The sequence below is a fragment of the Rana temporaria genome, chromosome 1, assembly GCF_905171775.1.
Source record: "Rana temporaria chromosome 1, aRanTem1.1, whole genome shotgun sequence".
Taxonomy (NCBI): domain Eukaryota; kingdom Metazoa; phylum Chordata; class Amphibia; order Anura; family Ranidae; genus Rana; species Rana temporaria.
In genome coordinates, this window is record NC_053489.1 from 522,189,494 (window position 1) to 522,213,627 (window position 24,134).

Below are 24,134 nucleotides of genomic sequence, written 5' to 3' on the forward strand. Positions count from 1 at the left end.
TATGAATTTTGATCAAGAGGGTAAGTCCACTTCCCTTGACATACTGTTCAGTTGATGCCACAGGGTTTCTAAACAGTCCAATGGCAGATGATTAACCAGTATATGAGTACATTACAGTGGTAGTAAAGTGTCTTTAACAGAAGAGGCCCTAGAGGTCTGTACTATCAAAAATGACCCTCCTGTCTGTCAGCAGGTAATGTGTTCTGAGCTGGAGAAGCGCAGCTCAGAGGGCATTTATGGCCCGCTCTGCATGCCATGGCGAAGTGACTCCCATGCGCAAGGAAGACCGAGTTAACATGGAAGCGCCAGGGACCAGGGGGAGCCATGACATCCCAGCAGTGGGCAGCTTCATCTGTAGATAAGTCTCTCATAATGTACCAGTATGCGGTGCATACTAGTACATTCTGACTTCAACTCTGCAGGGGGCACAGTTTTTAATCTTTTAATGAGACTTTACTACCACTTTAAAATGATACAAATTAGTTAAATAGTGAACAACTCAAGATTTAAAATCAGTTTGTATTATAAACTGCTTTGTTCATTTAAACCACACTTAAATGCCAAGAAGCTTCCATACAAAAAAACACTACATCAATAGCAAACTGTAGGCCAAAATAACCATTAAACACCACAAAAAACACATGTAATCAAACTAAAATGGAATATCACATTCCAGCACGTAAAACAGCAAATCTTGCAATAATAAAATAATACAAATACTATCAATGTTTCTTATAAGTCACACCCATTCATTTCCTGACTCTCTAGTTTAAATATGTAGCAATTACAGTCTCATGCCATCTCCTGTCTGGTGTGGTCACAACGTGACTTTTTTCTTACTCACCTTGACACGTTTTCTGGAATGTATCCTGGACCAGGAAAACAATCATTTCTTCTGGATGACAAAGTGCTCTGAGACAATTCAGAGTGAGTTTTCCAACTCTCAACTAATGAGCCAACGGAAGGGAATGAGCTCAGTTGTTGGAAAGGCTGGTCTCGATTGACAGGTCTAGACAAGGATATAGTCCCTTGAGCTCCAATTCTGTAGTGAAATGACTGTCCACCTGAGTTAACACCAACGATGGCTGAGGAAGGCATAGTGTTCTCTGGGTAAAAACCACTATCGTCGGCCTCCTGTTTAATCCCCATGGAGAGCCCTTGACCAGAAAAGCCATTACCTTCGCAACTGCTAACAAATGATGACATAGGTGGTCCAAGAATTCCAGAAAGGGAATAGTAATCTTTATCATCCATGAAGGTAAAGTATGAACCATCCATAAATGGAAAAGGATTTCCTGATGAGGTGCTTTTAAAGAGAGAATTAGAACAAGTGTTTTTACCCGGCTCTTGTTTTATAGAGATAGGAAAAGATGTATCGGAAGCAACCTTACCATGGTCTCCAAAACAGGAGTCAATAAAAGTCCCATCTGGATCAGGCTTGATGAATTTCACCAAGCTCTGCGTACTATTGTCAGTAGTTTCATTCTCCATTACTTCAATTTTTGGAAACAAGAGCTGTTGAGTGCCCTTTTCTTTAGTTTCAGTACCGATACTGGTATCAGTTCTACATTCTGTAGACAAAACCGCAGAAGAAAACCCCAAAGTATTGTGTGCTGGACTACAGATTGAGGAACCCATAGAACTTGCAGCAGGGCTAGAAATAGAGGACCTGTTATTCGCATTGGAAGGACTGGAAAGAGAGCATCTTGTGTTTATATTTCCAGGACTAGAAACATTAGGCCTCACTGCAATATTCAATGGACTTGACACCGGGGATTTGATACTGCAGTGACTCGGTGGACTTGAAATGGGTGATCTCAAACTACTTAATGGGCTAGACATGGGGGATTCAGCCATATTAGTATGTGCAGGACTATGAGAAATAGAACACCTATTGTCAATATTTGGTGAACATGAAACAGGAGTTCCTTGGTTGACTGGACTGTGGACTGTAAAATTTCCAAAGTTGGATGGACATGTAGTAGAGGAAACAGAGTTAATTCCAGTGGGACTGCAAACAGAAAGGGACATGTTGGAGGGGCTGTTAGTGGCTGGACTCTTCTCATTACAGGAAGATGGGCTCCTTAGGGTGTTACTGTTAAGTTTACCATTCGCAGAATTGTCAGCGTCTAGAATAGTACTTACAGTTTGATTCTGGCAGTTTATGGGAAAAGGGCCAGAAGGGGCCGGCTTATAAAATTTAACAAGATGTTCCACATTCTCAAAAGTATTTCCGGGTCCAATCATTCCTTGTTGGTTTTGCTGTTCATATGCAAAATCAGCATCCCGTACAGAATCCATATACAATCCCATAGACTCCGCTACCGTTGCAGAGAGTTCTTTTGACTCTAGATCAGTCTTAAGTTCCTGGGCCAAAGCACCAGACTGATTATCTTGCTGAAGGCAAGGGAGAAGATCTTGCTTTTCTTTCACCTCTCTTTCTGTGAGATTTTGTGGAAAAGTGCTGGGTACACAGCTAACATTTACAATTTCCATGTAAGTGCTCTCAGAACTTTGCTGCCTGGAAGCTGAGGAGAATTCCATAGACTGTGGCACCTGTCCCCATCGCCTCTCCATATCTCCTCCTTCCTGGAAGCCGTGATATCCTTTGGTCTCCATACCTGAAAATGTAAAAAAAAAGTCAGTGTTCAACCCTTACAGTAAAGCCTAGTACACACTACTAGTTTTTTTTTGTTCAACCCAGTGTGGCTGAATGAAAAAAAAGATCTGTCCTACAGTAGATTTATTTTTTTATCAATAGTCGTTTGAATAGCAGGCTTTCTTATTTATTAAGCTTTATCTTATATACTATAATTTTATTTACAGATGCTTTTTACTAAATTCTAAAGCAAATATATAATTTCTGCTCATCGGTTCTTCGATGTGTGCATACAATTGGGAGAAAAAAAAAATTCTGTATAGGGTGGTCTTGTAACATTAATATTGCTTTAAGATGGAGGTGGAAAAGGGGGGAGGGGGGGGCGATTGACACTAGGGCTTACATTAGAAATTCTATTTTGGTTAAGAGTGACTAAGGAAGACCTGAAAGTGTATATACCTCCATGTCTGTGCTGAAAAGTCTTTCTGCTATTAAACTAACATACCACTAACCATCAGTTCTGGCTGGCACTACCTGTGTGTAGCAAGGGTCAGAACAAGATCCAATTTCACTTTTGCTGTCCCAGTAAAGAGACAGGAAGTGGCAGGAATCATTTACAGAATAATTCAACAGAGTAGTATAAAATAGCAAAGCGAGGGTGAAAAGTATAGTAACCCTTCGTGACAAGCTATGTTACAGGCCTGTGAGAGATAAATCTATTTGCCATCGGTTACTGTAATTACTGAAAAAGCTTTTTTCAACCTTTTCAGTATTCTGAACCCTGACCACAATGCTAGGTCCAAGCAACTTGGTACATGTTTGTGTTCATGGTATGAATGGATGTCATTCTACCCCAAAAGTTAGACGCAATATTCAGGTTGCACTTTCCCTTTGTATAAATCAGCACATATGAACAAGCTCTATAAAGCCGCGTACACACGATCAGTCTATCCGATGAGAACGGACCGATGAAGCTGACTGATGTCCGTCACGCCTACACACCATCGGTTAAAAAAACGATTGTGTCAGAACGCGGTGACGTAAAACACAACGACGTGCTGAAAAAAACAAAGTTCAATGCTTCCAAGCATGCGTCGACTTGATTCTGAGCATGCGTGGATTTTTAACCGATGGTTGTGCCTACTAACGATCGTTTTTTTCCCATTGGTTAGGAATCCATTGGTTAACTTTAGAGCAAGTTGGCTTTTTTTTTAACCGATGGTTAAATAACCTATGGGGCCCACACACGATCGGTTTTGACCGATGAAAACGGTCCATCAGACCGTTGTCCCCTATTTAACCTATCGTGTGTACGAGGCCTAAGTCAGCCATTCAAATCTGTAAAATGAGGAAAGAAAATATACATTAAAAGCTCTAAGGGCCAGATTCACATAGAACTGCAGCGGCGTAACGTATCGTAGATACGTTACACCGCCGCAAGTTTTCATCGCAAGTGCCTGATTCACAAAGCACTTGCGATGAAAACTATGCGGCGGCCTCCGGCGCAAGGCGGGCCAATTCAAATGGGCGCATTCCATTTAAATTAGGCGCGCTCCCGCGCCGGACCTACTGCGCATGCTCAGTTTCCTAACTCCCGCCGTGACGTAATTTTTCCGAACGGCGACGCGTGTAGCGTACTTCCGTATTCCCGGACGTGTTACGCAAACGACGTTAAATTTTAAATTTCGACGCGGGAACGACGGCCATACTTTAGACAGCAATACGATTGCTGACTAAAGTTAGTGCAGGTCAAATAACGACTAAAATTGCGACAGGAAACTTGACTACGGACGACGTAGCGAACACGAAAATCCATCGGGGATCCGCCGTAACTCCTAATTTGCATACCCAAAGCTGGTTTATGACGCGAACTCCACCCAGCGGCGGCTGCGGTATTGCATCCTAAGATCCGACAGTGTAAAACAATTACACCTGTCGGATCTTATGGATATCTATGCGTAACTGATTCTATGAATCAGTCGCATAGATAGAAACAGGGATACGACGGCGTATCAGGAGAAACGCCGTCGTATCTCTTTGGTGAATCTGGCCCTAAATGTTTGCCTATGCCAGAATCTGCATTCACATAATAGGTTTTAGTTTTATACTAAGACATACTGAGGTTGATTTACTAAAGGCAAACAGACTGTGCACTTTGCAAGTTGCAAGACTCAGTCTAAGGAATGTGGTGAAGCTCTGCTGACTTCCAATATCCAATAACGTTGTATGCTTTTTTTTTAAAAAAAAAACCTTGCACCTGACTGGGTATTCTTTACAAAGTGAACCCTGACCACATTCTTTAAAGCGGATGTCCGCTGAAAAAAAAATATTAAAAGCCAGCAGCTACAAATACTGCAGCTGCTGACTTTTAATATTAGGACACTTACCTGTCCTGGAGTCCAGCGGCATCCGCAGCAGAGGACGAGCGATCACTCTGCTGTCTAAGCTCAGTGGAAAATTAGTGCATAGCCTGTTTGCCTTTAAAGCATAAGTAAATCCTCACATTGCAATTCAGTTTAAATTAGAAATAAAAGGCAATGCATTTGTGTGTAGATATAAAAAGTGATCACATTCCCAGTCCTCAACTGCATAAGAACTGGGGTAGGAGAAACAGCAGCTCACTTGTCTTGCCCGTAGATTGCTGTGCAGGAGATGTGCCAGGACTAATCATTAGAGGAGAACAGGCTGAGTTCCCAGCACAGCTAGAGAACAGACCACGCTGTGCTCTTCTGCTTAGTATGGTCAGTTTTTAATAGGAAAGCTGAGGGACTGGCAGGAACACCAGGAATTTCACACAAAGGAAGCAGCGCAAAAAGAAGGGGATACTTTTTCCTACAGGTATATAGTACAGCGGGCACATATAAGTAATAAAAGATGCTGGGTTTATGTATTTAATAAATTAACCCTACAGTACTTTATAATACACAACGTGTGAACATATTTAACTGTAAGAGTATAAATATTTGCAGATAAACGTTTCACAATTTGCCCTCACTGAAAAGCAGCAGAGAAATATGATTGCTGCCTAGGAAGATGGTATATCTCCTATCATTTCATACTGAAAACTATACATGACTTTTAGGCAGCATGTGTTCTCAACATGTTTGTGATGCACATAACGCTGTAAAAGTAAAATTCATTCCAAGCCAATATACATAAATGTGTAGCCTTTTCTCTGCAAAACAACAATGTGGCGCTTGGTAATAGACTGGTTATCTATAGCATTGAAATCATACAAGCTTTGACTGCAAGGAGCATTATTTATATTTAAAAAAAAAAAAACAGGATATAATAGGAAATCATTCTTTTCATACTGCACACATTGAAATCACAAATCGTGAAAACACAAAATGATTGGACAAAACATTTCTGCAATCCCCTTTTTACCAGGCAAATTACTGCTTGAATTAAACACATATCTCCCACAAATTTAATTACTTTTACTTAAAGATAGTGTAATGACAAGATTATTATTATTATTCAAGCTTACGTTATATAACAGCCACTATTTCCTTGCCAAATAATGTTCAAAAATAGCTTGATCATGTACAGTGGACAAAGTAGGTCAGGGACAGTTCTCCACTGTTTTGGCAGATTTTCAATATTTACTTTGTTAAAACAGAATGAAACCCTCCTATCCTTTACATCTTAAAGCCCGTACACACGATCAGACTTTTTGACAACTTTTTCATCGGAGAGAACAGACAAACTTTCCGGCAACAAATGTCCTACGTCGGCTAATCCGATCGTGTGTACTAAAGTCCAAAGTACAAACACGCATGCTCAGAACCAATGCTAAAGATCAGACAACAATAGCAGAATTTTCCCAAAGTGTGGCGGTAAAGAGCAGAAAAACCACGTAGTGTATCTATTTATTACATCACTACATTCGTGTTTGTTGGCTGAAAAAGTCCTAACGTGTGTATGCATACCAAGTTCACTGACAACGCCCTTCGGAGCAAAATCCACGGAAAAGTCTGTAAGAAGTCCAATCGTGTGTAGGAGGCTTAAAGCTGACCATACACTAGTCTAATTTTGTTAGAAATTCTTCTTTTAAGAACATCTGTTCAGTTTTCTAAACGTTAGTGATGAGAAAATTTGAAGGCGCAAGATGGAAAATTTCTAACAGCAGATGTGGTTTTCCTTTGGGAATAATTATTCCAAAATCGAATGTTCAAAGCAAATGTTTTTTGAGGTACTCTTGAACGACATTTGTGATGTCATCGAATGTACTGATGAGAATTTTCATAGCAATGTTCTTACAAACGTTTGTTTAAAAATCTACTAGTGTATGGCCAACTTTAGCCTCTATCTTCAGTTTCTATGGCGCTGTGCCAGCTATGACAAAAGCCTTGAAAGTTTGTCTGACAGCTGATATAAGCACACTGGAGACTGTTAAGCCGTGTACACACGATCGGTTTGTCCGATGAAAACACATGGTTTCCATCGGTGTTAAAAAATAGAACATGTTTTAAATTTTTCCTATGGATAAAAAACCGATAGAAAAATCTGATCGCCTGTGTGGAACTCCATCGGATAAAAATCCATGCATGCTCAGAGTCAAGTGGACGCATGCTCGGAAGCATTGAACTTCATTTTTTCGGCTTGTCATAGTGTTTTACGTCACCGCGTTTTGGCACGGTCGGATTTTTAACTGATGGTGTGTAGGCAAGACTGATGAAAGTCAGCTTCATCGGATATCTGATGAAAAAATCCATCGGATTAGATTCCATCAGATATCTGATCGTGTGTACAGGGCTTAACAGTTATCACCAGAGGCGTGCCTTGAATGTAAGGGCCCTTTCACACGTGCGGATGAACGGACCGTTTATTACAAGTCCATTTACGGACTTGTAATGTACCCCTCTGGGATTGCAGACGTTAGCAGATGATGCATCCGCTAACGTCCGTAACGATCCACGTCCGCAAAGTTCCGCTTTTTCAGACGGAAGAAACCCCTATTTTTCTTCCGTCTGGCGGAACGGATCGGATGAATACGGACACACAATCCGTATTCATCCGATTCCCCCATAGGGGAGAGCAGAGCACAGACAGGGCGGTCTCTGCACAGTGTGCGGGGACCGCCCTGTCCGCCGACAGCTCAGCGGGGATTAATGGAGGAATCCCCGCTGAGCCAAACGGGCTAACGGAGCGGATCAATACGGATCCGCTCCGTGTGAAAGAGCCCTAACAGTTTTGGTGAACAGTTGATTTCGAGGATTTAGTTCCGCTTCAAGGTCGATGACAAGGGCAATTCTCTTGCAGCGATTACACCTACCTCTTCTCCAGTCTGAAAATTATAATTCTTTTCTATGGGATCACTAAAAATTTAAATTTTAAAGACATTTGTCACTCAAAGACCAATATTAAATAATATTAATATTAAAAAATTGCTAGCAATCACTATTTAAAGCTACAAACTGCTAAAGGAAAGGCCTTTTTTTTTTAAGCAGGGCACAACCCAATGCTGTAGCAAATTGTTAGTGACTCTACCCAAGCCAGAGATCCCTTAAATGCTGGCATTAGCGGCTTGTTGGAGTGATTAATCTCTGAGAAAAATATGCCCATGTGTCATCAGCCTAAACCAGAATTTAAAACCTATTTCCAGGAAAACATTAAAAACAAAACCTTGCAGAGAAGCTAACCCTGCCCTGCAAAGGTTAAAGTGTTTCTAAAGTTTTGGGGTGTTTTACCTCAATGTATTCTCTGCATTAAGATAAAAAACCTTTCAGGAAAAAAGCACTTTTGCTTACCTAATCCTTGTATCCAGCAGCAGGTTGTGCTCAAATCTTCTCCCTCATCGTCAGGCCTTTGGAGGTCCCTCGGTATCCTATGTACAATGCAAGGCTTTTGGCCCTGTATTGTACTTGATGGCGTCACAGTGTCTGCCACGACCAAAGTATAAGGAATAAGAGCTTGCAGTGAACTGATTTTCAAGCATGAAGGGAGCCTGCTTATTAGATACCCAGAAAAAGGATTTTATCTATCCTAGGAGTAAACCATTGCAGTGTTGGGTGAGCCCCACTGCAAAGGAGTTTTTTGTTTTACCTGGAGTTCAGGGTTAAGCCTACATTTAAAAATTCCCAAACAGGAAGTATTTTTACTGCAGAAGAGACAGACTGTATCTCCTCTGCAATTAAAGTGGTTGTAAACCCCTCAGGGGAAGTAACACCTACAGATAAGCCTTGATTAAGGCTTATCTGTAGGTGCTTGAAATATCTCCGAGACCTACACGGTCTCAGAGATATTTGCAATTTCCCTGAGCGCCGCCGCCTTCTGGGCATGCACCGTCTTTAAAGGGCACTCTGTGCCGTTTCAAGCCGGGGTCATGCCGTAAAAAGCAGCTCCCGCGCACATGCGCGGGGTGACGTCATCGCCGCTCCGGCCAATCACAGCGCCGGAGCGGCGATACCCGGAAGTAATCTCCGGGAGAGATGTCACAGCTGGAGGGGGGGACGAGGACCACTGCGTGGGCTTCGATCTAGGTAAGTTATTCATAATGAGCTAGTATGCTATTCATACAAGCTCATTATGCCTTTGTCTTTCAGGTGTTAAAAAAATATATATAAAAATTCCGGGGTTTACAACCACTTTAAGGCTTCTTACCTTTCTCTATACAGCTCAGTGCACATTTTCAGAACATCTTAGCGCTGGAATGAATGAATTCCAGCTTGTGCATGGGAGTTACATTATCTCAGTCCAGCCAAAAAATGGCTGAAGACCCTAAACCCAGAAGCTGAGAAGAAGCTGCTGGTGCTGGCAGAAAAGCTTGCAGAGGTTGCATTGCTGGAGGGGAGGTGAGTATTGAGGGTTTAGCTTCGCTTTAAAGTGACTGTAAACCCTAGGTTTGTATTTATTTTTAAATAATAAACATGTTATACTTACCTGCTCTGTGCAATAGTTTTTCTCAGAGCAGACCCGATCCTCCTCTTCTCAGGTGCCATGCTGGCGCTCCTGGCTCCTCCCTCCCAATGAGTGCCCACCATAGCAAGCCACTTACTATGGGGGCACTCATGTAGGCTCACTCCCAAGCAGGCTCCATGTGTCCATAGACACATAGAGAATGGCTGGGCCCTGCCCTGCCCCCTACCCTCCTCACTGGCAGTGATTGACAGCAGTGCGAGTCAATGGCTCCCACTGCTGTCTCTGAGACAATGAGCTAACAGCTATTCTATTAACATGCATGGTTGGATCATTTTATGTCAATTGATTGCTTACACTCCAGGTCTAACACCTTACAATGAACTTGATGAACTTTAGCAATATAAAGCAAAGCGCAATGTTGTTTGTTAACTCAGAGTTACTAGTCAAATAGTTGCCTTCAGCAGTAATCAAACAAAGGCCCCTTTCACAGTTGTGCCACTTGGGACTGCAAAGTCACATGACAAGTTGTACCATATGATTTCCAACAAGTACCATTCATATTTGTGCAACTTCGTCCCGCAGACTCGTCTGAATTTGATGCGAGTTGCGGCCCATAGAACTCACGTTTACACAGGCATTACCTAAAATCGTGGCAGTAAAATTGTGTGACTTAGTTGCGGCAGAGTGAAAGGGGCCTAAAGAAAGTTGAGCCCTGATTGGCTTCATTGGTATTGTACATAATACCAATATTCAGCTTGCAGGCAGTTCTCAACAAATGGGATCCCTTTGGATACCTGATGCTGCTAAAATATAGAAACTGCCCATACAAAAACTACAGACCTGCAAGCAAGTAGTCTACTGCAATAAAGTATGAATTTACTACAAAAGAGGGCGGGAATAGAGGTGAAGTGAACTGGGCCCTTTTCACACTTAAATGTTAACTCCGGGGGGGGGGGGGGGAATAAACAGAACAACAACATTTTGTTTTTGGACATACAATATGTTAAGTGCACTTAGATAACCACCACCAATACTTTTTTTCTTTTAACATAGGTATGCCAGTCCCAATTTGTTAGCGTGAATAGGTTTACGCGTTTCACTACAAGAGGCCTCTTCTATGCACTAACCATATTCATCACTCCATCTGGTGGTAAACACAGTCTTGAAGATTATCTACAATAAATCACACATAATCCCCAGATGATGATTCACAGATATATGTACCTGTATACAGTATGTAAATGTATTTTTTCCAGGAAGGGCTGATATATAATTCAGAGCTGAAAGGAACACTTACCAGGCAGTTTAAGGCTCTGTTCACACCTGAGCGATTTTCTGCTTAAAGCTTGAAGCTCTAAAACGCTCAACAAGCCAAATCCCATTAATTTCAATGGCCCCTGTTCACATCTGAGCAAAATGGCTGTCACTCAAAAAAGTACATAAGCTTCTTTTTGGCAGATTACACGCATTTTTGGCCCCATAGACTTCAACAGAAACACCAGACTTAAGCGTTTTATGAGTGTTTTACGATCGTTTTCTGCTCAAATGGCAGCTCTCCACTCCTAATTTCCTCTCCCTCTCATCCCACTAGAACGATCTATTGGCTAAATGCCTGAAGCTGCAATACGATTGTAGTACACTTCTAAAATGCTTCAAAAATGTTTGTAAAGAGCTGCAAAAATGCTTTAAAAAATGCCCGAAAAAAGCCAATAAATCGCTCCGAAAGGTGTGAATGGAGCCTAAATTCCTACTACCAATTGGAAATGATTAGAAAAATGCTAATTAACCCAAGCTTACATTTAGTTCCATAAAGGTAAAACAAATGCAAAGCACAAACTAGCTGTAAAAAAAAAAAAAAAACACAAATAATTAATTGGCTAAGTAGGTTTTGGGTCTATGAGTATTGTGACAGGGGAATACCCACTTGCTGACTCAATCTGCATGGCAGTTTCAGCTAAGCTAGTGTGTCTTCATTTGAAACATACAACTATAACTAGGACCACCTCCCTGGACCTATAATCTGTATAGAGAATAAAGCCTCGTACACACGATCAGATTGTTGGCAGGGGATTGTCTGATGACAGACTGCTGGCTCAAAATCCGACCGTTAGTACGCACCTTCAGACAATTGTTGTCCAACTTTCGGCCAACAAATGTTGGATGGCAGGCTAGTACATTTTCAGCGGACAACGTTCTGTTGTCAGATTTTCGTATCGCCTGTACACAAGTCCGTCACACAAAAATCAATGCTCGACATTATCTGAAGGTGCCCAAAGGGTGGCGCTCAAGATCTGAAATTCCACGTAGTACATCACTATGTTCATGTTTGTTGGCCAACAATTGTGTGCCGTTAGTATGCAAGACAAAATCAAGGCACACGCCCTTTGGAAAAAAGTTTGACGCTTTGTTGGCCAACAATCTGATCGTGTGTACCAGGCTTAAGGGTGAGGCACAGATGGTTAACTTCCTTGGTCTTTAAATTTGTTTGTATGCAACATAAATATTTCAGTTTCAAGTTACCCCTTAAAGAGTCTGTTTCTAAAAAAAATTCTGTAGCTGCTGACTTTTAAAGTGGAGCTCCACTCTAAAGTGGAACTCCCACTGATCGGAACCCTCCCCCCTCCGGTGTCACATTTAACACATTTCAGGGGGAGGGGGGTGCAGATACCTGTCTAAAGACAGGTATTTGCACCCACTTCCGGCCACACAGTCTCGGGCAGACTGCGGGAAGAACGTCACCTCCCGTCCTCCCCCCGTTGTGCTCTGGGAACACTCGGCTCCCAGAGCACAGCGGGAGCCAATCAGCAGGCGCAGCGCAACTCGCGCATGCGCCGTAGGGAACCGGGTAGTGAAGCCAGAGCGCTTCACTTCCTGGTTCCCTCACTGAGGATGGCGGGGGGCAGCCGAGTGACGAGCGATCGCTCGTCCTCTGCTGCGGACGGCGCTAGACTCCAGGACAGGTAAGTGTCCTAATATTAAAAGTCAGCAGCTGCAGTATTTGTAGCTGCTGGCTTTTAAAAAAAATTTCATGGCACATCCGCTTTAAAAAAAGAGACACTTTCCTATCTAGGGATCCAGCGCTGTCTTCACCCGTGCTGGTTCTTTGCCAGTCTTCGGGTGCCCGACGCTGCCATGTTTACTGTGGGAAGTCGGCTGCGACTCCCGGCGACTTCACAACTGGTGCTCCACTGTGCATGTGGGGGCTGTGCTATGTGAATGATTCCGCAGCCTCCTGGGACCTAGGACATATCCCAGGAGGTTGTGAGCAAGGCGGGAGAATGCGGAACCTCCGCTGGGATTGCCAAGGTGATCCGAGTGGAAGAGGTAGTGGGTACCTGCTAGAAAAAAAAAGTAGTGTGGGTGGGGGGCGGGGTAGGAAGAGGAGGATCAGCAGTACTTCCCATTTAAGGGTAGGTTCCGCTTTAAATCTGGCTGTATGCATCTATATAACACCACATACTGGACCCTATGTTGTGCTACTACATATATACATACATTCCTGTGTTTGTGCTGGGGCTGCACTCGATCATGCACTCCTGACACAAAGACAGAGCTGTCACCGACATCTCCTGGTCTCAAATTAAATGGGTTGTAAAGTCAGAAGGTTTCTGTGTGCAGCAGCCCCCCCCCTAATACTTACCTGAGCCCCATCTCTGTCCAGCGATGTCCATGAGTATCTCGGCCGTCTGAGACTCTCCCTTCTGATTGGCTGAGACACAGCATTGCCCCATTGGCTTCCACTGATGTTAATCGATGTCAGTTAGCCAATCAGGAGAGAGAGAGGGCGGGCCGGTCTGCAGCTCCGTGTCTGAATGGACACAGGGAGTTGTGACTCGGCTCGGTTGCCCCCTTAGCAAGCTGCTTTCGGTGGGGACACTCAACAGAAGGGAGGGGCCAGGAGCACAGAAGAGGGACCCGAGAAGAGGAGGATCAGAGCTGCTCTGTGCAAAACCAACTGCACAGAGCAGGAAAGTATGACATGTTTGTTATGTTTATTGAAAAAAACGAGAATTTACAATCACTTTATGATCATATAATTACTGTGATAGCCAGTTAACAGTAGACTGGTTATCACAGTTCTATTCTCTCTTTCTTCTATGCGAGGAGAAAATGATACATTGTATCTTTGTGGATGTTCTCTAGAAGAGATAATGGTAAAGACAAGTCTGTTATAAATAAATACAGTGGGCCAGATACACGTACATCGGCGCATTGTTGCGGCCGGCGTAGCGTATCTCTGATACACTACACCGCCGTAACTTACAGTGTACTTTCCTTATCCTTAAAGAATTTGCGCCGTAAGTTACGGCGTCGTAGTGTATCTTTGGCGGCATAAGGGCGCGCAATTCAAATCAATGTGATGGGGGCGTGTTTTATGTAAATACGTCGTGACCCGACGTAAACAACGTTTTTTTTTAACGGCGCATGCGCCGTCCGTGGGGGTATCCCAGTGCGCATGCTCGAAATTAAACCGGAACAAGCCAATGCTTACGACGGTGACGTCATTCTACGCAAATCCCTATTCGCAAACGACTTACGCAAACAACTTAAAAAAATTCAAAATTCAACGCGGGAACGACGGCCATACTTAACATTGAGTACGCCTTATATAGCAGGGGTAACTATACGCCGTAAAAAGCCGAACGCAAACGATGTAAAAAAATGCGCCGGCCGGACGTACGTTTGTGGATCGCTGTATGTAGCCAATTTGCATACTCAACGCGGAATTCGATGGAAACGCCACCTAGCGGCCGCCGGAAAAATGCACCTAAGATCCGACGTACGCCTGTCGGATCGAGCCCAGATGCAGTCGTATCTTGTTTTGTAGATACAAAACAAAGATACGACACGGGAACTTTGAAATTACGCGGCGTATCGATAGATACGCCGGCGTAATTCTTCTGTGGATCTGGCCCCGTGTATAAAAGAGATAAACCTAGATCAGGGCTTGAACTAGGTGTTAGCGCCAGGGTTTCAGGTAAATTCCTTACCGTCTGCAGAAATAAATAGAAAATATCAAACATACTAATTATCAAGGTTACACACAGTTCCATAAAGGTAACATGGAAAGCACAAATGAACTACAAACTGCAAAAAATTAAAACTCTTTGTTCATTGGTGGCGGGGTCATGGCAATGACAAAATATCCAGCTAAATATTTATTTATTTATTTGAATTCACAAAACATCTGATAGTGAGGCATGTTAAATGTACAGTGGTAATAAACCTAACTTTCAATTCTTCTACCAACCCTGCGATCCTGTATTGGGATACATAGAAACTCTCTCTGTATTTCTATATAATGATAAATATACACAGAGAGAGAGTTTTTTATGTATCCCAATACAGGATTGCAAGGTTAGTTAGGTTTATTACCACTGTGTATATACGGCATATATCCTTGAACCTAATCCCTCCTGAATGACAAACACTGGCGTTTGTTAAATATGGTGGGTGGTGGGGTATGTGTAAAGTGTAGCAGATGACACTGACATATCATGGACAGTATTAGGTGCAGTTCTATTCATTTCTGTATCCTAGGAGAAGAGTCATATGAATTATAGATGTCACATGCTGACAGTATATGCGTGACACGAGAACATGTACAGTATAAGTCCTTCACTGTTAGCCACCATTCTTTATGTGATTTTCACAAACCATCTGACCTAACCACTATAAAGCGTTATGCTGTATAATATTAGACAGCTAGGCAGCTTGCTGTCATCTGAAAAAGATTGATGAAGCAGAGTAATTAAATCTTCACTGTTTACTAAGTGGGATCAAGAAGCGGTATTAAGCTCCAACATTTCCTAGCTGTTGAACATTTAAAAGAAAGCAAATTTCTTTATTCCCCATCTATGTGCAACCGGTGGAATTCATCAAAAACTGGAGCCGACAGAATCTGGATCAGCTCTGCATGCCAACCAATCAGCTCCTATCTTCAGATTGTTCAGCTTTGAAAATGAAAGCTGGATACTGATTGGTTGCCATGCACAGCTGTTCCAGATTCCACCTGCTTCGGTTTTTCTAGATTCCCTCCATATCTTCTGGTTTAGAATTTACCCCAACCATTTTATGAGCAACAAATCTTTACCACTCTCTTTTGGACAATTTAAAATCCATGTCCTCATATTCGTGTAGCTGCAACCTTTACCATGGATAGAAATATAGGGCCAGATTCAGAAAGGATTTACGACGGCGTATCTCCATATACGCCGTCGTAAGTCCGAATGTGAGGCGTCGTATCTCTGCGCCTGATTCAAAGAATCAGATACGCCAGAATTTGTCTAAGATACGACTGACGTAAGTCTCTTACGCCGTCGTATCTTAGGTGCATATTTACGCTGGCCGCTAGGGGCGCTTCCGTATATTTCCACGTCGAATATGCAAATGAGCTAGATACGCCGATTCACGAACGTACTTGCGCCCGGCGTATTAATATACGCTGTTTACGTAAGGCGTACGACCGGCGTAACTTTACCCCTCATAAAGCAGGGGTAAGTCATATTAAGGTATGGACGTCGGAAACGTCGGAACAGCGTCGTATTTTATGTCGTTTGCGCAAGTCGTACGTGAATGGGGATGGGCGTAGGTTACGTTCACGTCTACTAAGCATTGAGCCGGTGTAATTTAGGGAGAAAATTTGACGTGATACTGAGCATGCGCGCGCATGCGCCGTTCGTTAGGCGCATCATTTACGTGGGGTCACGATTCATTTCCATACAACACGCCCCCCTACCAGCCTACTTTGAATTACGCGGGCTTACGCCGGCCCATTTACGCCGCAACTTACGGAGCAAGTGCTTTGTGAATACTGCACTTGCCTGTCTAAGTAGGATACGCTACGCCCGCACAAAGATGCGCCCAGATACGTGAATCTGGCCCACAATGTCTAAAGGATGATTTATCACACGTGCGCTGCAACACACTGCAATGTGGTAAAAATGATCCGACACATCTTATAATTAGAATGTTTTTGTGCATAAGAAGCCTGTACAGGGTGGTGACATTAGTCTACCTGTACACCGTGGTGACATCAGTCTACCTGTACAGGGTGGTGACATCAGTCTACCTGTACAGGGTGGTGACATTAGTCTACCTGTACACCGTGGTGACATTAGTCTACCTGTACACCGTGGTGACATCAGTCTACCTGTACACCGTGGTGACATCAGTCTACCTGTACACGGTGGTGACATTAGTCTACCTGTACACCGTGGTGACATCAGTCTACCTGTACAGGGTGGTGACATCAGTCTACCTGTACAGGGTGGTGACATTAGTCTACCTGTACACCGTGGTGACATTAGTCTACCTGTACACCGTGGTGACATTAGTCTACCTGTACACGGTGGTGACATCAGTCTACCTGTACAGGGTGGTGACATCAGTCTACCTGTACAGGGTGGTGACATTAGTCTACCTGTACACCGTGGTGACATCAGTCTACCTGTACATGGTACTGACATTAGTCTACCTGTACACCGTGGTGACATCAGTCTACCTGTACATGGTACTGACATTAGTCTACCTGTACACGGTGGTGACATTAGTCTACCTGTACACCGTGGTGACATCAGTCTACCTGTACATGGTACTGACATTAGTCTACCTGTACACGGTGGTGACATTAGTCTACCTGTACACCGTGGTGACATCAGTCTACCTGTACAGGGTGGTGACATCAGTCTACCTGTACAGGGTGGTGACATTAGTCTACCTGTACACCGTGGTGACATCAGTCTACCTGTACATGGTACTGACATTAGTCTACCTGTACACGGTGGTGACATTAGTCTACCTGTACACGCTGGTGACATTAGTCTACCTGTACACGCTGGTGACATTAGTCTACCTGTACACGCTGGTGACATTAGTCTACCTGTACACCGTGGTGACATCAGTCTACCTGTACATGGTACTGACATTAGTCTACCTGTACACGCTGGTGACATTAGTCTACCTGTACACGCTGGTGACATTAGTCTACCTGTACACTGTGGTGACATTGGTCTACCTGTACACCGTGGTGACATTAGTCTACCTGTACACGCTGGTGACATTAGTCTACCTGTACACGCTGGTGACATTAGTCTACCTGTACACTGTGGTGACATTAGTCTACCTGTACACACTGGTGACATTAGTCTACCTGTACACACTGGTGACATTAGTCTACCTGTACACGCTGGTGACATTAGTCTACCTGTACACGCTGGTGACATTAGTCTACCTGTACACGCTGGTGACATTAGTCTACCTGTACACGCTGGTGACATTAGTCTACCTGTACACGCTGGTGACATCAGTCTACCTGTACACGCTGGTGACATTAGTCTACCTGTACACTGTGGTGACATTGGTCTACCTGTACACCGTGGTGACATTAGTCTACCTGTACACGCTGGTGACATTAGTCTACCTGTACACGCTGGTGACATTAGTCTACCTGTACACGCTGGTGACATTAGTCTACCTGTACACGCTGGTGACATTAGTCTACCTGTACACTGTGGTGACATTGGTCTACCTGTACACTGTGGTGACATTAGTCTACCTGTACACTGTGGTGACATTAGTCTACCTGTACACGCTGGTGACATTAGTCTACCTGTACACGCTGGTGACATTAGTCTACCTGTACACAATAGCGGAGACAGAGCAGCGCTGTCATTGGTCTACCTGTCCCCGGCTCGGAGTGACTCACACATGTTGCACACTCTCCTCATGCCCGGCACCGGTCACATGACCCCCGCCCTCCCTCTATGTCTGGCTGACAGCGGCGGGCACACGAGGGGTTAAGTCACGTGTCCGGCCGGAGGCGCTCCTCTCCCCCCGACACGCCGTCACCGCTCCCCGCCGCCTCACTGGCTCGGCTGACCTGTCAGTTATGGAGAGGGTGGCATGACTGATATTAAGTTGCTGCGACACAGCAGATAACCCTTTCCGTGCCCGACAATGACAGCGGAAAGTTGTGGAGGGGAGAAGCTGTACACGTACATACACCTAGAGGGGGGCGGGGAGTGTGTCTATACATGAGCGATCATACGCACCATCGGGATCGGTCATGTGACCACACACTGGTGAATCGAGCCCCGACTCTTACAATCAGTCATTGCATGCACTTAGTCCTCATATGAAAATGGCCTCCCATTATTGTCTATGGGGCACACCTGTGCAAAAGGTGATCCTGCTGGCATGATGTAATGCATGTCTGGGCACATTGACTTCAATGGGAGCTCATAAAAAACACATACAGAAAAATAACAAAAATAATATGGCTGCACGAGTGGGAATCTAGACCTAAAGTGGGAGTAAACTAATAGAAAAACTGCACAATCCTGATTGCAGAAGAAGAATGTAAGGTCACTTCTCTAATAACACTTACCTGCCTGTTCACAGTCTATAGAATGATCCCTGAGCTGTGCATGCATGGTGTCATTCCCCCCACCAGCCAATCAAGAGGCTGAAAACCCAGCACCCAAAATTAGCCAGGGAGGGGATGCCAGTGGGCAGCCAGGGATGTCACCATTACATCACTGTAAGGTGGAGGAAGCCAGGATTTGTGGGGTTTAGCTCTACTTTAAAGCAGAGTTCCACCCAAAAGTGCCACATTTGCCACCTTTCAGATGGGAGAGGGGGAACGGGTACCTGTTTCTGATAGGTACCCATCCCCACTTCCAGGTGACTGCACTGTGGCAGCATCCCTCGGAAGGTCAGGCCCGCTCCTCCTTCCCCCTCTGCCAGACCAGTTAGAAATCACAGCATGCTTCTCACATGTGCAGCGGCAAATATTTGTTGTCAAGCCAAAAAGGCTTTACTGTCAGTTTCCCTTACCACGAATGGTGGCAGCAGCACCCGAGAGCCGATCCAAAAATCAGAAGGGGTGCCAACAGGGCTCAAGTCCTGCGGGAACACGTGGGAACGGAGTTCCTGCACTTTTTTCACAGCAGGAACGCAGTTCCCTTTGCAGGACTAGGGCAGCTGAGAGCAGTGCCAATCCTTCACTAAGCGGCGATGCCCAGCTCGAGTCACTGTCAGGGGCAGGCGAACCTTAGTAATCCTTTATGTTACTGGCCGCTTCCTGTATATGGATTCATCGGGTAGTGTGCGGGTATAAGTTTAGCCAGTACCTATACTTCCTCGATGCCGCAATGTCTCCTGGGAGCTTTTGTCATTGTTCCCAGGAGACATTGCGGAGGTTATCGCGGGATTTAGATAGAACATGCGGTTTAGTAATTATGCATATGAGCGTATCTTTTTTTTTTTTTTTTTTTGGGGGATTGGATCTTGGGTGGGAGTTCCCACACTTTTTTCCCCAGGACTTGACCCCTGGGTGCCAACATTGCTGGACTCCTGGACAGGTAAGTGTCCTAATATTAAAAGTCAGCAGCTACAGTATTTGTAGCTGCTGACTTTGAATTTTTTCCGTGGGAGGGGTGGAACTCCACTTTAAGTCTGCTTTCGCGCTGATCTGCTTTTCTTCCACTTTTGCGTTAAAAAAATGGAAGAAAAATGTAAAATTCTATAGATCCGTTACGGGTCTTCATGCGTTTAGTAAAATCCTGCTGGCTGCATTTCTGGTATGGTAAAATAAAAATAAATCACCAAAAATGCACCTCCCCATTAAAATGCGGAGAAAAGGCAAACGTGGGAACGTTTTTGATGCAGTCCTGTGAAAAATGGACAAAAGCAGTAAAAACACAGCAACAACACATGCATTTTTACTGCGTTTTGCTAGGGATCAGTGTTAGGCCTGGTTCACACCTAGGCATTTTTATTTTTTTGGTGCTTTTTGCAGAAACACACTATAGTTCATTTAACATGGTTTCCTATGGAGGACATTCACATCTATGCTTTTTTCTTTTGCTGTGTTTTTGAAAAGGGTCGAGGACTTTTTTAAATGCAGAACGGTGCTTTTTTTTTTTTTTTACTTTTTTGGTCCAATAGAAAACTGCAGAAAAGCATGTAGTGCATTTTTTATTATCTGCCCAACACCAAATTGGCCAAAAAAATTGAATAAAGAATGAAAAACGCAAATCTGGGCAAAATTACATGTGCAAAAGCGCACAGCAAAAAGCCCTGCAGAAACTAAAGCAAACTGCTTAGGTGTGAACTGAGCCTAAAGTACAACTAAACCTTTTAGGCTCCATTCACACCTGAACGCGGCGTATTGTACCGCGATTTGCCATGACAAATTGCGGCGTTTTGTCCCACGATTTGCCGCAACAAAACCTGGCGTTTTTTACCGCGGTTTTCGCTGGAGGGGTGATTTACACATTGTCGGCTATGGCCGAACACCGAAGCCGCCTGAAAAAAAGGGTCAGGGACTTGTTTTGAGCTTCAGGCGTACAGCGTTTCAGCGTTCGGCGTGGAGATGTGAACCATCTCCATAGCCGACAATGTTAAATCATCCCTCCAGCGTATTTCAGGCTGCAATAGCGTCCGGCGTCAAAACGCCTAGGTGTGAATGGAGCCTTAGTATTCACCTTCCTCTCTCCTTCCCCACTGCCAATGATATTTTCTTCTGGGTTCAGGGTCTCCAGCCATCTTGATTGGCTAAGATGACATAACTCCCATGTGTAACCACAGGAGTTCATTCATCCCAGCGCCGAGGTGTGCAGAGCATGTACACTGTACTGCGCATGCTGGGGGAGGAAAGTAAGGAGCCCTTATTGCAGAAGAAATCTAGAGAACTTACTAAATCTGGAGTGGCTCTGCACAGCAAGCAACCAGTTTTCATTTTTAAAGCCTAACTGAACAAGCTGAAGCTAGAAGCCGATTGGTTACTATGTCCCGCTGCCCCCCGTTTTAGCAAATCCCCCCTATATTTTCTAGATTGTAAGCTCTGACGAGCAGGGCCCTCTGTTTTCTCCTGTATTGTAACTGTACTGTCTGCCCTCATGTTGTAAAGTGCTGTGCAAACTGTTGGCCCTATTTAAATCCTGTATAATAATAATAATAATAATAATAATAATATAGTATGTCTTTTATGCAATAAGCATCCTTCCTGCTTACAAGTTTTTAAAATCCGAGTTAAATTCCACTTTAAGGGAAGCAAGCTGAAATGACTGGTTACTGTAAGTTACCGTACATCGCTCCTCCTCCCCCCTTTGCTCAGTAAGACAAGAATGAAATCACTAATAAGCTTTAAAAGGTAGCTCCACTTTCGTGGGAAAAAAAATAAATAAATAGCAAGAAAAATAATAATGTATCGTATACAATTGCTACACAAGTCATCTCGTAATTGAACATTCATAAAAATGACCTTTCCTTTAACATGTTAATGCCATTTCAAAAATATATTTTTTATATTTCTAAATCTCCTTTTTTTATTAAAATAAGACCTGGTGACCACGCCAAGATGGCCCTTGTTGAGGCACTTCCTTTAATAGGGTGACAACCCCATTTTCCAGCATTGTCCTATGGGCTTCTGAAGGTGAAGACTACAGGTGACCATTTCTACACCACATTGGGCAGCCATGGTCATCAGGAAACCCGCCCTAGGACATGCCATGCAGCCCTTGCCTGAGTGTCTGCACACAGAACTGGCTGCAAAAAGGTTGCAGGAGATCAGAAAACAAAGGATTGTTTTACAACATTCAAAAAATAAAATATTTAATAATAAATACTTTCTTTTTTTTTTAAATATTTTATTTTTTTAATGTTGTAAAAAAATCCTTTGTTTTCTGATCTCCTGCAACCTTTTTGCATAAAAAAAAAAAAATAGTAGGATACACAGCACCTGAACAAACTAACACTAAACAGCCAGAATCTAGAGCTGTGCATACTAACCAATCAGCCTCTATCTTCAGCTCCTTCAATGAAGCCTTGAACATGAAAGCTAAAAACGGATTGGCTGTCAGGCACAGCTGCTCCAGATTCTTAGTAAATAGATCTGAATGTGTCAAATGATGGAGTGTGTGTGTGATGGAAAGTTCCACGTCGGTGATCCAGTGTAGATCATAGAAAGGGGGTATTTATATTAATAGTGGAAGAAAAGTTCCCAGTGAACTACACCCATCACTGAGGACCATCATTCCATGGCGATCATGACAGGCACTGGCACTGCCAATACACACCATCAGATCAATCATCTTCCCAGAGAAATCCTCCTCCTCCTCATCAATACACCAACTCATAGAATACATGTCCAGGGAAGTCTGGATTCCACAATATTGACGCACACAGCTGTCAGCTGTCATTTGTATATAATAATAATAATAATAATAATAATAATAATAATAATACTAGAAATGATAATATTATTCCTATAGAAATGGTGGTAGATGGGGATGTGATGTGAGGACAGGGTCATGTATGACACATGTGATGAGCTGTGTGGGTGGATTTTCTAGTTGATCCTATAATATGGATTGCTGATGAAGTGTGCTAGAAATCCCCCCAATATAGTGTGTGATTGTGGTGTAGTATGAGATGCAGTGCAGCCTATGGAGGAGACAGCCCTGTCTGAGTCTGTGTCTGGGTGGGAGAAGTAAACACATAGGAGAGTGGAGGGGGGGTGGGGGGTGCACCCCATACACAGGTAGGTGCATGGGGTGGGTACAGGTGACACTTAACCCTTCAGGTGTAGAGGAGAGCCCAGTCTGATGATGAAGGAGGAGGAGGAGGGGGGTGGGGGGATGTCTGGTGTCCATGCACACGGTGTGGACTTTGCTCGGTGTCCATGGCTCACTCACCTCTCCTTCTAGGACATGGTAGTCTGCTGGCGGAGATCCTATGCCCCCTGCCACATCCGATCCAGCGGCACACCCCGAGATCAGCACACACAGCCCGATCTCCCGCCCCGATCGCTGACCCAGATCCGATCCCCGATGGGTGACAGCGGGAGCGGGTGTCCGGGCACAGCCTCCGAGGTAGGTGGACGGAGCTCACAGCCCGCACTCTTCTCTCATCGCCCCCCAGCGCCTCTGGTAGAGTTGGAAAACTTTTCCCCGGATCGGTGCTGCCAGCAGTCAGGCTCGTCCTTCCATCCCCCGTGTCCGCCGTCTTGTCACTCCGATCAAATCGTCCTCCCGGAGCGGCGCTCATAGACCGGCTCGGATAGAGAGGGGGAGGAGGCGGGGATAAGAGCCCGGTGTTCCCGGAGAGTGCCGACACCCCGCACACAGCAGCCCGGACACTACTCGTATTGGAGCGGACGGTGACTGACAGCGCACTGAGCACCGAGCTCTCTACTTCGCATGCAGAGAAACCAGTGTGATGTCACTGTGACATCGGAGGTCACATGACTCCCGTCATATGGGCCGCTCTGCTCCCAGCCTGCCTGCCTGCCTGCCTTCTACTGCCGACGCCGGAGAGAGAGAGAGACGCGGCTATACCGGGGGAGAGAGAGAGACGGCTATACCGGGGGAGAGAGAGAGAGAGAGACGGCTGTACCGAGAGAGAGACACGACTATACCGGGGGAGAGACAGAGAGAGAGAGAGAGGACACAATATATACACCCGGCTACACTCTGCTGTCACACTGTACAATCACACTGTACAATCACACTACACTGCTGTCACACTGTACAATCACACTACACTCTGCTGTCACACTGTACAATCACACTACACTGCTGTCACACTGTACAATCACACTACACTCTGCTGTCACACTGTACAATCACACTACACTGCTGTCACACTGTACAATCACACTACACTC

General features: G+C 44.3%; 1 protein-coding gene across 2 annotated transcripts in view; it reads right to left on the reverse strand.

Annotated features, from left to right (window-relative positions):
• NR3C2 (nuclear receptor subfamily 3 group C member 2) overlaps positions 1-23,690 on the reverse strand; it is a 459,143-nt gene extending 435,453 nt beyond the window's left edge. For both annotated transcript variants that reach the window (XM_040331880.1, XM_040331870.1), the window contains exons 1-2: positions 23,164-23,690; positions 845-2,621 (exon numbers count right to left, since the gene is read on the reverse strand). In XM_040331880.1, coding sequence (XP_040187814.1) covers positions 845-2,621; positions 23,164-23,515 — 2,129 coding nt within the window. In that variant the 5' untranslated portion in view covers positions 23,516-23,690. The remainder of the gene's footprint in view (positions 1-844; positions 2,622-23,163) is intronic.
• Positions 23,691-24,134: the final 444 nt, after the last annotated feature.